We start from the raw sequence: 15,281 nt of genomic DNA on the forward strand, positions 1-15,281 counted from the left end.
CGAGCAGAGTTGGGCATTTGTAAAAGTCCCACCCTACAGCTTCTTTGTCTTTAGCTTTTAAAAAAAATGTGTGTAGTTAAATAAAAGAGCATAGGCTCAGTCCGGGAGTTTAGACCCCATGTTTAGTGCTTAACTGCTTAACAAGAAAAGCATTAAAAAAAAATCTAATATTAACAGCCAGGTTTTTCATGCTTTAAAAAAAAAAATAGTGAATGGAAAGTTTTCTGTGTCTGGGTCTAAGCATTTCCCTGCAGCATTTGCAGCCCAATCACAACTGCAGTGGGCAAGATGACCTGGAGCTGAACAGAGGCAGAAGTGAAACAGTGACGGGTTTATTGCAGTGTTCAGGATGAATGAAATGCAAAACTGTGGTGGAAAGTCATATGGATTGTAAATATTCCTTGAGTCAATCTAAAGATTTATCTACATGGAGATGCAGCGTGTGGCAAGCCAGGGTGTGAATGTACAGCCCAATATCCTGCCTGGTCCTGTCACCAGGTGGACGCTGCTCCTGCACACTGGAAATTCCTTTGACACACTGCTGCTGAGGGTGCAGCCGGCTGGCGCACTCTAGATTTGCGCCCTGGCTTGTCGCACGCTAAGTCTCCAGGTAGGCGCAGGGAAGGACATGGGTTTGGTTTGGTTTTCTTTTATTGTCGGCCGCATCTGCCATGTCTTCTCTCCCGCCTCCAAGGCAGGCTCTGTTCCCTGTTTTGACTGCGCCGCCTTTCGAATGCGAGGAGTCCCGGGAGGTGATTGAGGCGCGGTGCCAAGTGCAAGACTGGGCATGTATTTTTCAGTGTTTCACTGCCATTTCCCAGCAGGGTAGGACAGAGGGGCAGCGGTCTCTCCATGTCAGCCGCACGCAGCGAACACGAGGTGTCAGAAATTATCGATGGGCTCTCGGAACAAGAGGTGAGACCAGGTCGCCGTTTCTCCTTACTTTTTTTTTTCCCCCCACCCGCCCCGTTCCCCCTTCTATCTGGGGAACACAGTGCAGTCACAACAGACCCTGATGGTGGAGCTGGTGCCGCATTCAATTAACGTCAGGCCGGGCTGTGTTTAGTAAACACTGTCATGCGCAGGATGTGATTCCCTGGCAGGACCCTGAGCGGGGCTTGGGAGTGTGAGCAGAATCTGTGTAAGCAAGCAGCATCCCACTGGAGCACCCATCAGTGCTGACCTCATCTCACTGCCCATCCTCGTTGCTAGGAAGCAGCAGGATCTTTTAGAGGAATTCAAGTAATGAAATAACAGTCAAGGTGGCAGGACATTTTGCACTCAGATGCATCTCAGGCTATCCACTCCAGCCAGTCATTGTTCCTACTCTTTTTTAAACTGAAATCGGGAGTGGGGGAACAGACCTCCACAACGGCACAGGTTTATGCATAATATTTTAACGGGGGATGCTGTTTCCTGCAGGGGATTCCTATGGGATGAATGGTTTGTACATCAGCCAGTCGGATTGACTCTCTTGAGTGCTCTGTTCATCTCAGGCTGTCCCAGTGACATTGGCTTCTCCTGGATCTGGTTTCACGAGGGTTCCACTTGGCTGGCTCTGATCGCAAGCTGTCGAGAATGGGTTCGTGCTTGGGAAGAGACAGCAACTGCTGCCCAGCAATAGCGGAGATGTTTGCTGCATGTACTCGTTGTGCTCTTGGCTGGGAGGGAGTTTGCTTTGACCAAGTTAGAGGCTGACCCATGAGCTTAGTTCTCAGGGACAGATAGGCACCATGCTTTAATTCGTTCTTCACAGAGGGGGCCTGATGCGCTTCCTGGCACTGATCTCCTCCAGGAACTAAAGTACTCAGCGAGTGGGCCCACAGCCAAGGGCGATCGCTAGTGCTCCGTTGTGGAGAACATTTCTACAGAGGAGCAAGATGGAGCAAACAGCTGGGATATGCATTATGCCATATCCGCCAAGCTTGGGCTACATCTATGCTGAAACTGGGATAGCGACACAGCTGCAGCGCTTCAGTGTAGACGTTCCCTAGATGTTCCCTACAGTGACGGGAGGGGTTCTGCTGCCCTTAATCCATCTCCCCAAGAGGCAGTAGCTAGGCCAAAGAAGAATTCTTCCATCAACCTAGCGCAGGCTGCACCAGGGGTTAGGTCAGCTTCACTGCCTCGCTCAGGGGTGTGGAGTTTTCACACCCCTGAGCAAGGTCGCTGGGTTCATCTAACATTTTAGTGTCGACTTGGCCGTAGATAGATCCTTAGCTATTGCCCAAGACCAGCACCAAACAGATCAGAGATCTGATTCAATGCTGCTCTTTTGGGGCTGGTGCATCGTGAGCTAAACTGGTGCTCATTATGTCGTTACACGTCATGGCTCTGCTCATTAAATGTTGTTGGCCAGCCTGTGTTTGTCCTGGCCAACCCGCTCACTTAGTGAGAACTGCCATTTACCTCTCATTAAAAGAACCTCCTTGAGAGCTGTAAGCGTTTTGAATGTCATCAAAGGTGTTGCCAGAGTCAGAGGTGTTGCTGTGGAGTTTGAGGATGTGGGAAGCTAAGAGGAAGCAGCCTTGTATCCATCAGAGAGCTATGCCAGACAGCTGTAACTCCTGTTCTTTGGACCGGCACTAACTCCCATCATCTCCTGTGTTAGGATGTGGAGTTTGTGCGTGAATTTGATAGTAAAGCATCAAGACTCTTTGCAGAGTAAGAGACTCTGGCTAGATTTACAATCCTCTGGAGTCTTAGAAGTTCAGCGTTCTCTGAAGTATTGACACCTGGTTTTCAAATCAAGGTCAGAACACGCCACTCCAGAGCTGGGCTTCCCTGGTCCTTAATCAACGAGGGCCAGATTCTGAGATCTTTACTCACACTGGGTTCGTGTTTGACACTGTGAAGAGCTCCACTGACGTTAATAGGGACTACTCGTGAATTTTGCTGCCGTTAATAAATTAGAGTAAGGGCATCAGAATCTGCCCCAAAGCGTTTAACAGCAAGAAGAAAAGGGATTACGGCACAGCAAGAGGCTGTCGCTTTTGGTGGCCAAGCTGAGAATCTGCTGTTTGTTTAAGCATCTAACATGGCAATAAGAAATGGTGGTTGGGATGTTTTGTGTGTGATATTGTGTGTGCCATATGGTGTTTGTTGTGTTGTGTGCCGTTTTGTGTGTCGTGTGAGGTGTTTGTGTGTCGGTGTCGTGGGATGTGCCATGAATGGACAAAGTGGCCTTTGGGTAAATGTCAGACATGAACCTGACTCTAGACTGTGTGTTTACCGAGTGGAAATTAGACCCATTTAGTAGCAAATACAGAGTATAAGGATCAAACGTTGTGTGGAGAAGTCCATTCAGTTATGACCTCCAGTGCTTTGGAGATGCTGTCCGTCTGAGTTTCAAACCACACTCAGAGCAGAAGGGAAATGGAGGAGGGTGTTAGGAAAGTTTTCATAAAAACAAAAGGTTCCCATGAAATGAGACTGGCTCCAGACCTGTCTTTTCCACCTCCCAACCCCTTCAGTCCCCCCCTTTTCCAAAATAACATTCAGACCAAGATATTTGCAAAACTGGACCCTCTCCTGCTTACATCCAAACAGTGCGGTTGAGATTTGAGCCACTCTTTGTATGATTTTTACAAAACCCAGACCTGACTGACAAGGGTTTTCAAACCCCCAGGGAGCCCTGATTTTGTCTGTCTCTAGCTTTGAGCACGGGAGTAGGTTTCCTTGGGTCAAACATTTTTACAGTGTGTCTCAAGAGCCTTTTATTTCCAAAGGGAAGATTAACTATTTCCCTGCTGAGGGTGACAGCTTCTTTCAATATTAAATTTAGGGTTACTCCAGCAATAAAGCTGTCTAGTACTTGCCTTTAAAGTCTCCTGGTCCCAGAACCTGTCCTTTCCCTATGAACATCTAGTCCCCTCTGATTCGCCCCTGGGTTCTGTGATGCTGATGAGAACTGTCCCCTTTGCTTCCTTTCTCAAAGAACCTGGAGAAGCAGATGCGCCAGCTAGCCGTCATCCCCCCCATGCTATATGATGCTGACCAGCAGCGCATTAAATTCATCAACATGAACGGCCTGATGGACGACCCCATGAAGGTGTATAAGGACCGGCAGGTGATGAACATGTGGAGCGAACAGGAGAAGGAGACCTTTCGGGAAAAGTGAGTGGACTGAGAAGTGGCTGACCATAGGCAATGGGAATCAGGTGGTGGGAAGTGTGACGTATGGGCTGGAAAACGACTTGAGCACTGGGCCCTGGGTTGTGCAGGCAATATGTTGGTAGTGGAAAGCAGTGGTAGATTCTGCGATGACACGCTAGCTGATACCAGTGCGTGCACTGCAGCGTGTTTTGGAAGCTGAATTCCTTGCAGTAGCTTGAATGGCTGCTGGGCTGTAGGTAGCAATGACTGGTGAATCACAAAGGTTTTTTAGAAAAACTCCAAATGGTGTTAGCTGTACCAGGCAGTCTGATAACTTGGATGAGACTGAACCTAGAAAAAAGGACCCAGGTACAAGCCAGAATATGCCCAAGAGGAGCCGATCTAAAGGTTTGGTTTGGTATGGGGAGCCATTGGAATAGACACACTGCATACAAAAAGGGAAATACATACTTTGAACTAGACAAGGTCCCTGGGCTCAGCTCATCTCAAGCCTTATCTGGAGAGGTTCTTTGGAGACTTCCAGTCTGTCCTGGTTTTCTCCATGTCAGGAATACCTTTGGCCTTCCTCATAGTTACTTCCACATGCAACTGAAGCAAGCAATTGCAAAGATGCACCTAAATACCCGGTATTAGCCTTTTTAAGTGTATTGTGTGTATCCCAGGCCATCAAAACTGCAAGTATTGCACCTGGAATGATGCAAGGATTAATAATTTAAGGTAAAATTAAGGAAAATGCAAGGATCAGGCCTGGTTAATGACACTGGAAGATTCCGTGCATGACTGTAGCATCGTCCATGCATGATGGTTTCATTTTTGTCAGGGTGGGCCGTCCGAAATGCAAGACACACGTACAATACAATTTATAGACATTGACACAATTCAGCTTGACCTGACTTCACTCTCTCCAGTCCATGAAGCCAAATGGGACCCTGGGTCTTGCAGCCGTTCATCACTGGCACACTCAGATAAAAATAGGTAGCCCTTGTGGCCTGTCCTGAAGATCAATAAACTTGGGGTCAGTTTAACCAGACTTACTCAGAACTTAAGGCAGATTCCCGTTCCATTCAAGTTGGACAAGGTTCAGGTTGCTTTATTTTATGCAGCCCTTTTAACTTCTCCCAAATTTGGACGTGGGTGGTGCCAATAGAGAAGTAGAGTGTTACGCTGTTGTGCTATTTGTTGTTTTCGTGAGTACAGCTAGACGCCCCAGTTTTCCTTTATTGTGCTGTGCACGCACACAATGGAAAAAACAATTCCTGCCCTAAAGAACACAGCATGGAAGTATGGCCCTGCCTGAAGACAATTAGGGTCTCTTTGAAAGCACAACTCACCCATGGTACCAGAAGTATATTTGAGTGTTAGCAGCCTTGCGAGTGCTGACTTTGAAAAAGCATATTGTTGTTTGCATTGCATTGCTCTGCTCTGAATATGAAGAGTCATGCATATTTATAAAACTTCAGTAAAACAAAGTTTCTTGATCAGCCATTTGTTTATACGTTTAGTACATGACAAAGAGCCTCAGATCTGTGATGTGATCCCACTTTGTCAGAATGTCTGATTCTTTTTTATCATCTCAGTTTCTCCTTTAGTCACATACCACAGAAGAGCTCTCCAGGGTATGGTATGATATTTGTCTAGATTCACACTTTAGGACACTTGACGTAACAGCCTTCAGCTGCAGATGGGTTATGTTTAAAGGGGCCTTTATTGTAAGCTCCCAAGCGCTGCGTTCCTGCTGCTCCATCCTCCACACTGGCCACCTCCCACACACTCAGTGCCCCCATTTATGTTTCCTTGTTGCCCCGGGAAAGCCATCTGCTGGCTGCCGCTCTGACTAGCTCCTGCTCTGCTGCAGTCATTGATTACAGTGGCCATCCTTAGGGCGGTCTGAGTCCTGATTCCAGTCTCGCTTCAGCACATATAAATCAGGAATCGCTCCACCTAAGTCAGCAGTTACACTGGGATAATAAAGCCAGTGCAGTTAGATCAGAATCAGGCTCTGTCTGTGAAGCCTTGGGCAGACATTGATCGTTCAAACCTGACAACACCCCTGTGAGTTAACCAGTGACCTTACACTCTCAGAGAAACCGAGGCAGGGAGGTTCTGACTTGCCCAAGGTCATACAGAGAATCGGCAGCAGAACCAAGCTCGGGAGCTGGACTTCAAGTCCCACGTATGTTTCATTAGAATGTTCAGCCTCTTAACCCTCTGCCTTCCATCAGAGGGAGCAGCCAGCCCATACGGTCCAGCTCTTGTCTACCGAGAGTTTTCCCCAGGCAGCGATTTTGCCAATCCTGTAACTCCGAGTCAGACGTGTGACTGCATAGGCGGCCCTTAGGAAGGCTTGACTTGTGACCTGCTGTGTTCTGTCTGCTGTCAGAGAGCCGCTTGCTCTGGGAGCAGCACTAATGCAGCAAGGGGCGCTTCTGGGCCAGGGTGAATTGTGCTGAACTTCTCCCAGCTGAATTCCCATTCCACTGCATTCCTCTGTGCCAAGGCTAAGGGAGCAGTCTTGTCGGGGGAACCCAGGGAAGTTATTTTGTTTAAACACAGACAGTCCTTTGCCATAGCTAAGCTTGCTTTCCTTTGGCAAAGTACCAATTTGTTTTTCCCTTGCCGGCCAGGAATAGCTTATGCCAAAAGCTCTTCAGTCCTGTCCTGCTAGTTAAAGAAGAGGGGTTAATTAGAGGAGCTGTTGCTTTTGCGTTGTAGGCTTTCTCCCTGCTGGAGGGGCAGCCGCTCAGAGTCACTATCAGCTGCTCCAGCTGGGGTATAGCCTGCTGACACCATGTGTGTGTTCTGCAGAGGAGGAAAAGTCCGTCCAAGCCTCCATCGCACTGTCAATCTCTTGGGTAACTCAGAAGCCTGCTAACTACTCGTGTTGTCCTGCAGTTCCAGCAACAAGCTGAAATAACACGTGAAAGGCGCCTGTTTCCCCCAATTGGGGTTGCGCTTTTTAATTACCCACTGTGCTGTCTTTAAACATGGGGGGGGGGGAGAGCGCATTAAAAGCCAGTCTTTAACAGACACAAGCAATGATGCATCTGTTGAGACAGGTTTTGTTAGCTGGCAACATTTGGAATCCTTTGTCCCTCGTAGTTTGGAGTTATCCCTGGGGTTTTTCTTACAGTAGTCAGCCCTCTGCCATGCCAACCGAAAGGTGAGAGGAAATAGGAGTGGTTTATAATGGGTCACAGTTGCGTTCAGATGAGCTTCCCATGAAGTAGCTTTCCAAGACCCCATTCACCACCCATACCCAGTGCAGAGGTAACGTGGCACCAGCCAGAACATTCTGTTCTCTGCACCATGGGATATTTTTCAGGCATGAAGCTGTTAAATTACAGTGAATCCTGCACTAAGGCCCCTTTCCTACAGGCAAACCCCTGCCTTGGGCAACCACTTCAAAGGATGTCCAATTTCCCACACCACATTTGCTCAGCCTTTGCTTAAGGATCAGCCCGTTTCTTGCTGTTCACTTATGTGGCTGCAGGTTTGACTCCAGATGTTAATTCCGAGTTTCCTTAGCACATCACTGCCAGCTACTGAGATCCTGCTCGGGAAACTATGCTCGGTCTTTTCTCGTCCTTCCCCTTCTCAGGCCAGACCGGGTCTTTGCAGCTGCAGGCTGGTGTTCTTGGCATCAGATCTCTGGGCTCAATGGCAGCATAAACCAAGCAGCAGGTGGTGGCTTCATTAACCCCAGTATTCTTTGGGAGATCATCCATCGTAAGACTATAGATGGGGAAATCTCATGATCAAGCCATGGCTCCTAGCCTCTCTTGGCGACTCTGAGTTCATCAGACGATGGGGAAAATGCATCTGTAGAGAGTGTCTGAACTGCGTAGCTGATCCATCCATAGCTTTGCAGAAGGGGGCAGCTACCCAAGCAGAGGCTACTGCAACCATGAGGCTGCAGAGCAGCTGTGTGTGGTGGGGAGGGGATTGTTCCAAACCCTCCTTATGAGAACACCAAGCCCGGCTATGCAGGCCTGTTGTGTGAGCTGCTTCGGTCAGAACGCACCCCGATGAATGCCAAGCAGGCAGTAGGGTCAAAACCCTGGGGTGCTAGCACTGATGGACTTGTTTGGTAAATCCCTGGCTCCACTGAAGTCAATGGCAAAGCTCTCGTTGACTTCAGTGGGGTCAGAATCGTCACCTCTTGCCTTTCTCAGGCTGCGTGAGCAAAACTGCAGGGAAACAGGCAGGCGAGCATTTGGGTCTTTTACTGGAAGGGGCTGAGGGAGTTTGACGCTCTCCCAGGAGCGCAGCTGCCATGCCTGGTTCTTACTTCTCCCAGAGGACGTCTGACCAGCAGCTGGGCCTGGTGATGCCAAGGCATTTTAATCATGCTTAGTGATTTCCCTGGAACTTCCTCAAAACGGGTCATTTGTTTTCCGTTTGCAAACTCCTCGGTCGTTCTTACGCTTGGCACTCAAAGGGAATCAGTGGCAATTTTTGGCCTCTCTTTCCTTTGGCAGGGCTTGAGAGAGCTGGCACGAAGTGGAGTAGTTCTTAGGCCTTCCTGTGGTATGTGATTTAGCCGATTGCCGAAGACCGCTCCATGGCGCTATCTGCTTCAAGATGCTGAAGCTTCTTGTCCTATTTCTTCTGTCCTTCCTTGCCCCGCTATGCAAACCTGTGGAATAACAGCCAAAATACTGAGGGTGGGGGTGGGAGGAGGAGACATTTTCTCCCCCACCTTCAACTCCCAGTCAACAAAACTTGAATGGGCTACATTTTAAAGTTCTTCTTTCTGGGAAGCTGCCTCATCAGGACAAATAAATATTTTCTCAAACCAATGAGTTACTTGAAAAGTTCCCTCCCACTGCCCTCTGACTTTAGGAATCAAGGCTAGCTCTGCCAGCAGATGGAGTGCGCAGGCAGCTGCAAGGCCAGGGCTTGGGATCACAAAGGCAAACATGGAGAACAAACAGAGAGGTCTCCAGGCTTTCACTTTAACCTTCTGTCTCTTGCTCTCTAGGTTCATGCAGCATCCAAAGAATTTTGGTGTGATTGCTTCATTTTTGGACAGAAAGGTAAGTTGGTTGGTTTGTAACAAAGTGATTTTAAACCCCTTCTCTGTCTCTATCTGTCTTTCATTTATCTCAAGTGTTTCTCTTGCACCCATCCCCAAAGTATCTAAGGCACAGAACTATTCCTCCTATTGAAAAACCTTCTTTTATAAAGCCCTGTGTTGCCACAGAGCCTCTTTCACCAAAGAATCAGAGTCACTGTACTTGCTGTGGAAAGGCAGCCACTTCTGCAACAGAGGGAGCCAGTGAGGTGGCTGCACAGTAGCCAGAGGAGAGAAAGTGCTGGCCAAGGACATCAGGACATATCCCTACTTCTATGAGATGACATGGGACTGGACTGTCTGTGGAGAGCAGGCAAGGACCTTAGTTTTTATGGTGTCATCTGAATGACCCCACGTGAAATGAAGTGGATGGGTTTTGGCTTAGCTTGGAAAGGTGAGAGGCGGAGTCAGCTCTGAAGGGATTTGGAGCTCAGGGTCCCAGGGTGCTGGGATTTTCAAACCTACTGTCTAGGTACCTAAACCCACGCCTCTGCTTTATCCCACATTTTGTAGGCATCCCCCATTGACTGGACTGTCATGTATTGGGGGTAGCAGACATCCGTCGTGCCCTGTCCAGTGTGCTGCCCCGTCTCAACTCAGGGTGGGGCCTCAGAGCCACATTCCATTTTAGGGATAATTTGGCTCCCAGATTGCCACACACAAACCAAACTGAGGTGAATGGGAGTGACATGTGCATACCTGAGGAATTTTGCCCTGTCTCTTGTGTCAAGGATTCCGGGTGTGCTTCATTCACCTGTGGAAGAAAACATCCCCCCGGCTTACTTTATCTGCACTTCTTCTCTGTGAACTTCTGCCTCCAAAAATATTGGTCCCATTGAAGTTAATTGTAAAACTCCCTTTGATGGGTGAAATCCTGACCCCACTGAAGTCAAGTCCAGCTGCTAAATTAAATGATGCTGACAACTGCTGAAAGCTACTGAACACATGCTATAAACACAGGTGGAAGCAGATGTGATCCCCACTGATTCTAGTGGGATTTGCATCAGCTCCTGCCAGGTTTCCATGTGTCCCTTTAAGAGTAAGTAGATTGAAATATGGACATCATGAGCATTCATTTCTGTTGTGTTGTTTTTTTTAAAAAACACACAGGTGCTTTCTTATAACTAAGTTATGCTGACAATTTAGTAATCAGAAAGTCTACTGCAAAGGGAAGAATCTTTTTAAATGAATAAGAAGAATAACTTAGATTGGTTAGCAGAGCTTACAAAAATACATTTGCTTGTCATCAGTGGCCAACATTCTTCACTAGAAGAACTTTGGAGTGGGTGGGTGAGATTCTGTGGCCTGCGTTGTGCAGGAGGTCGGACTAGATGATCATAATGGTCCCTTCTGACCTTAATATCTATGAGTCTATGAGATGCTGTGAACAATAACCCACTGATCTCTTGCATTATCATTTTTCTTTTTTTAATTCTGAAAAACCATCAATAGACAAGAGGTTTTTAGTGGTGGGTAGACACTGAAATGGCCCAAGCTCCCCAGTGTGCATTCCTGGTGGATTGATTTACATCAAGGGACTTTTTTGACCCCCACTAGTTGGACAAACAGAGGAAGTATTTGAAAAGCAGACCCCCAGGACATAGTGAATCTTCTGTTCCTCCCAAGACAAGACAAGTAATCTGTACTAGAGCAGGGCAGCCTGGAGGTTTGGGTGGTGTCATATCAGTAAATCCTAAATGGGCACAATGTTGCAGCCTCTGGGAAGAAGTCTCTAGGCTAGCACTACAGTCCTAGCACTTTTGACCTGTAGATCTCAAACACTTTGCAAAGGAGGGAAGCATCATTATTGCCACTTCACAGATGGGGAAACTGAGGTGCAGAGCAGGGAAGTGACTTGTCCAAGGTCACACAGCAGATCAGTGGCAGAGGTGGGAATAGAGTCCAGGTCTCCTGAGTCCCAGACCAGTGCGCTAGTAAAGAGACTGCTCTTCCTCTGAAAGGATGGGATCTGCTAGGACACGGCCAGCCACTTCTTGTCCTGGCTGTCCAAGTTGCAAACCAACTTCTGGCTGCGGAACTTCTGCCTCAGGAGAATATCATCGTAGCCTGGATTAACGCACTCAGATTCTGGAGCAGAAAGCTCCACTTCTCATCCCAACTAGCAAACAGGGCAACAGACACAAAGACCCTCTTCTAGAGAGCATAGCAGGTGTGTGAGTGGGGGTGTGTGTAATCGTGGCTATAGAAAGGGATCCAATTAACCGTAGAACATCCAGACTCTGTTTTGCAAACCGCTTAATTCTCCTTGCGTGAATATGACAGGTGTGTCAGCAGGTATTCATCCTGTCGACAGAGCCGCCTCACTGTGCAGCTGCCTTCAGTACTAGAGCACCATCGTTTTCCAACCTCCCCTTTCTCCTGTTTTCTAATGCAACTGGTCCATATGTCCTTCCTCTAGGCTGGTGCCTGCCTCTCTGAGCATTGTAATTGGAATCCAGGCAGCACCTTCTGAATACAGAGGACTCAATATGTCAGCACGACGGTGAAATCTGTTCAACGCAGCAATTGTGGGATCCAGCACTGCCAGCTCTCTATTCTGGCATTTATAGGGTGGGGTGCAGTTATAGGGGTACACTTATAGGAAGGGGTCCCAGCTCATCACTTTAAAGTTTGCTGGGTGTTGAGTGCCCTGGGCATGCATGGGGGCTCACTCTGTTCCGTGGCTGAGCATCTCTCCCAAATCGCTGGGCCCATACTGAGCTCTCAAGGGAAAGCCTTGCTCTGGGTGAGTGTGGGAATGTTTTTTGCCCTGCAAACCTCCAGTAATTGAAAGAAACCCAGCTGTATTGGGGTCTGGAAACATGCCGTGTATAACGTGTGCCCAAACACCCAGTGCTGGGGTCCTGCGCTCTGAAAGAATGCTGGTGTCGAAAATGCCGACACTTCCTGTGTCGTTACAGACGGTGGCAGACTGCGTGCTCTATTACTACCTGACCAAGAAGAATGAGAACTACAAGAACCTGGTGAGGAGGAATTATCGACGAAGGGGGAAGAATCAGGTAAGAGGTGAAGACGGATGCACAGGACCTTTAGCCGGTCTCGCCTCCTGACCACACAGCAGCAATCCTTTATATTCACAGCCCACAAGTGTCAGGTTAAAGTGACCCATCCCAGATCATTCCTCCTCTCCCCAGGGAGTGGATGGCCTGGTTGCTGGCCTCAGTGACTCTTCGCATCAGGACCTTGATCTTGGAGTTGAAAAGCTATTTGGGGCCTTTTTGTGGTCAGAGTGGTTCACTGACTGTTTGGCTTTCAAGAGGCGTTGTCATCTGGGAAATAGTGACATTTATATATTCTCCTCCTCCCCAGCTTATCAGTAGATTTTAAAAAGAGACTGTTTAAAAAGGGAATTAGTGTTTGTGAAAGACCCAAGAGGCTGGAGTCCTCTGCATACACAGTAGATACAATCTACGCAGTAGAACAAGTTTCCCCAAGCTGTCTACCAATGCACCTCACTTCCACGGCTGTAGGGACCACTAGCCTTACAGGTGAGAACAATATTCAGTATCCTTAGGCCATTTAGATCTTTGCCTCCCTCAGACTGTCAGCAAAGGTAACCGTTGTGTTAGTGGCTTTTGTGATATGGATCCTTGAGATGTATCTGTTCCTTGGGAACTAAGCTGAGACCACTGAACTCATTTCACAGACAACCGAAAAGAACTGGAAGTGGCTTGTGGTCACCCCATGCCATCAGCTCCAGGGCTAAAATTGAGCCAGTGACTGATAGGTCACATTAACTCTACCGCTGAGATTTTCCAAGCTATCTAGGGGAACTGGGTGTCCACATCTCTTAAGCAGCATCCACTGTCTCAGCCCACATCTTTAACCCAGTGGAAAGTCTTCTGGTGAATCCTGAACCTTTAGGAACTGTCCATTTCATAGAAGGGTGGCTGGGGGGAGAATCTATTTAGATAACGTGATGCTAGGGAGGGAAAAAAAGGCTAATGCCATTCTTTCTTGTTCTATAAAACTACCAACATAAGGAGTTCATCCTGATGCCTTGCCATAAGAAGTACTTGTCTGATTGAGGGGAGATAGGTAGCTTTGCCCCAATTTGATCTCCACAGCATGAAGACATCAGAATAGGTAGCACATGATGAATACCACATATTGGCCCAATTTTCTCCTCTTTTTTTCAGATTTAGAAAAGGAAAAGGCCTGTTAGGTGATCCATCTCCCTGCAAACACGGGATGGTGGCCTGCAGTATGTTTTATAGTGTTGACCATAGTCTGTTTTGTTAGGTCACAGCAACTAGGATGTGAGGTCATGTTTGTTTCTTGTTCATATCAGAGGCACGCAGCCAATTCTGATTTCAGTGTTGAGTTGAGCAAGTAACAGGCATGGGGAGTGATAGGTAATTTACCTCCCTTCCCCCCGCCTCTTGTAGACGTGCACCTGTGTGGTGACATACCTGCATATACTTCACTCAGTGTGTTTTATTTACATTTCAGGTTATAAACCATACTTGGTTACAAAAAGTCCCCAGGGACTTGCTCACAATTAACAAATGGGCCTATGTGTGATCACTAGAAGTAGGGCTCTGTCTTTTTAGAGGCGTGTAAATGTCAAGCACTTGGAATTTGAGAATATTGATTAAAATAAGAGCATCAGATCATAAGTTTTGAAGGGGTATGTGGAATAATCAAGCCTTTTATTAAATCTGTTATTATTACCAAGCGCCTAGAAGTGTGCTAGGTGCTTCACAGAAAAAGGAAAGATGTATGGCTGTTGGTATAATTTGTCATAGTTCTGTTGAAATCAGTGCATGGGTTGATAAGAGGTGGTGAAGCACAAGGGAACAATGAGACGAAACAGGGTCAGTATGAGAATTCGTGGTCTCAGCGCATAAAGTTTCCAGGAACCCTGCAGCTGTCTGAACAACAGGAGAAAGGGGGCTTCTACACAACCTTTGTAACAGCAGTCTGCATTCCGCCTTGTTCACTACAATTGATGCAGTTAAAGCATTGAACTTGCCCTTCTAGATGGAAAAGATTTAAACATGAGAAACTGGGATTTAGTAGAGTAAACGGGGAAAAAAAAAAGGAATTTAGTTCTTGTCATAGCAGAGCATGCAGTTGAATTCGGATAGAAATCGCGTTTCAGCCGGGCCTTTCGTTGCTCTGTTTATGCTTTTGAGAAGGCAATAATGGTGGTTTTATTTGCTTTGAGGAAAGAGGGGAGTTCAGGGCAGGTTGGAGATAATTATGAGATGAAATGAGCTGTTCTAGTGTCAAGACTGTCATTGTGGTCTAGTTATTAGAAAATAAATTTAAAAAATTCCCAAATCTGCTTTGGCCGATTGTCTCCTGGCAAAGGATGTTCCTCGTAAAGCTGCTATTTACTGCTGAAATAGCTCTTGCTGCGATCAGGGACTTCGCAGGCGCTGCTTCCAGTTCATGTAATAAAACCAAGGAGGTTGGTGTTCTCATTCAGAATGTGGGCTCAATAATTAGTATGTTTTCCAAACTTGAATGAGAGAAAGGTGAGCAAATCTGATATACTATCATTCCCACTCCCCCGTCACCAACGTGCTAACTCTCTCTAAAATAACGACTTTGAATTCAAGTAAAAGAATCACACTGCAGTGCCCTTTGGCCTTTCAGCACTGGATCATTTAACAATTTAAGGACAATTCATAATCTTGAAGTTAGTCTTAATATCTTAACCCCAGATAGAGTACAAAGTTAATTACATACTCTCTTTTTGTCTGTGTTTTGTCAGGCGTTCTACAAGCAGACAAAAAGATTAGATAATACACGTGAGCTTGTGTTAATGGGGGATTTTAACTTCTCTGATATCTTCTGGAAGACCTTTACATAATATGCAAAACATAATATGTCCTGCGCGTTCTTAGCATGTGTAGGGAACAGCTTTCTGATTCAGAAAGTTGAGGAAACAACTAGGGGGTCATCCATTTTGGATCTGGTTTTGACCAACAGGGATGAATTAGTTGTGAATGGGAAGATGGTCGGGAACTTGGGAGGAAATGAACATGATCTGATAGAATTCAAGATCCTAAGGAAAGGAGGACACGAGAACAGCAAACCAAGGACAATGGATTTCAAAAAG

The 15,281-nt window shown here is 47.0% G+C and overlaps 1 protein-coding gene across 37 annotated transcripts in view; it reads left to right on the forward strand.

The window, feature by feature from the left end:
• NCOR2 (nuclear receptor corepressor 2) overlaps positions 1-15,281 on the forward strand; it is a 419,584-nt gene that overhangs the window by 268,235 nt on the left and 136,068 nt on the right. For 31 of the 37 annotated variants that reach the window (XM_043497676.1, XM_043497693.1, XM_043497699.1 and 28 more), the window contains 4 exons: positions 822-915; positions 3,938-4,116; positions 9,098-9,152; positions 12,112-12,210. In XM_043497676.1, the coding sequence (XP_043353611.1) occupies positions 822-915; positions 3,938-4,116; positions 9,098-9,152; positions 12,112-12,210 (427 nt within the window). The remainder of the gene's footprint in view (positions 1-821; positions 916-3,937; positions 4,117-9,097; positions 9,153-12,111; positions 12,211-15,281) is intronic. The other 6 variants (XM_038372887.1, XM_043497682.1, XM_043497689.1 and 3 more) reach the window with 1 other exon arrangement.

Source organism: Dermochelys coriacea, chromosome 15 (assembly GCF_009764565.3).
Source record: "Dermochelys coriacea isolate rDerCor1 chromosome 15, rDerCor1.pri.v4, whole genome shotgun sequence".
Taxonomy (NCBI): domain Eukaryota; kingdom Metazoa; phylum Chordata; order Testudines; family Dermochelyidae; genus Dermochelys; species Dermochelys coriacea.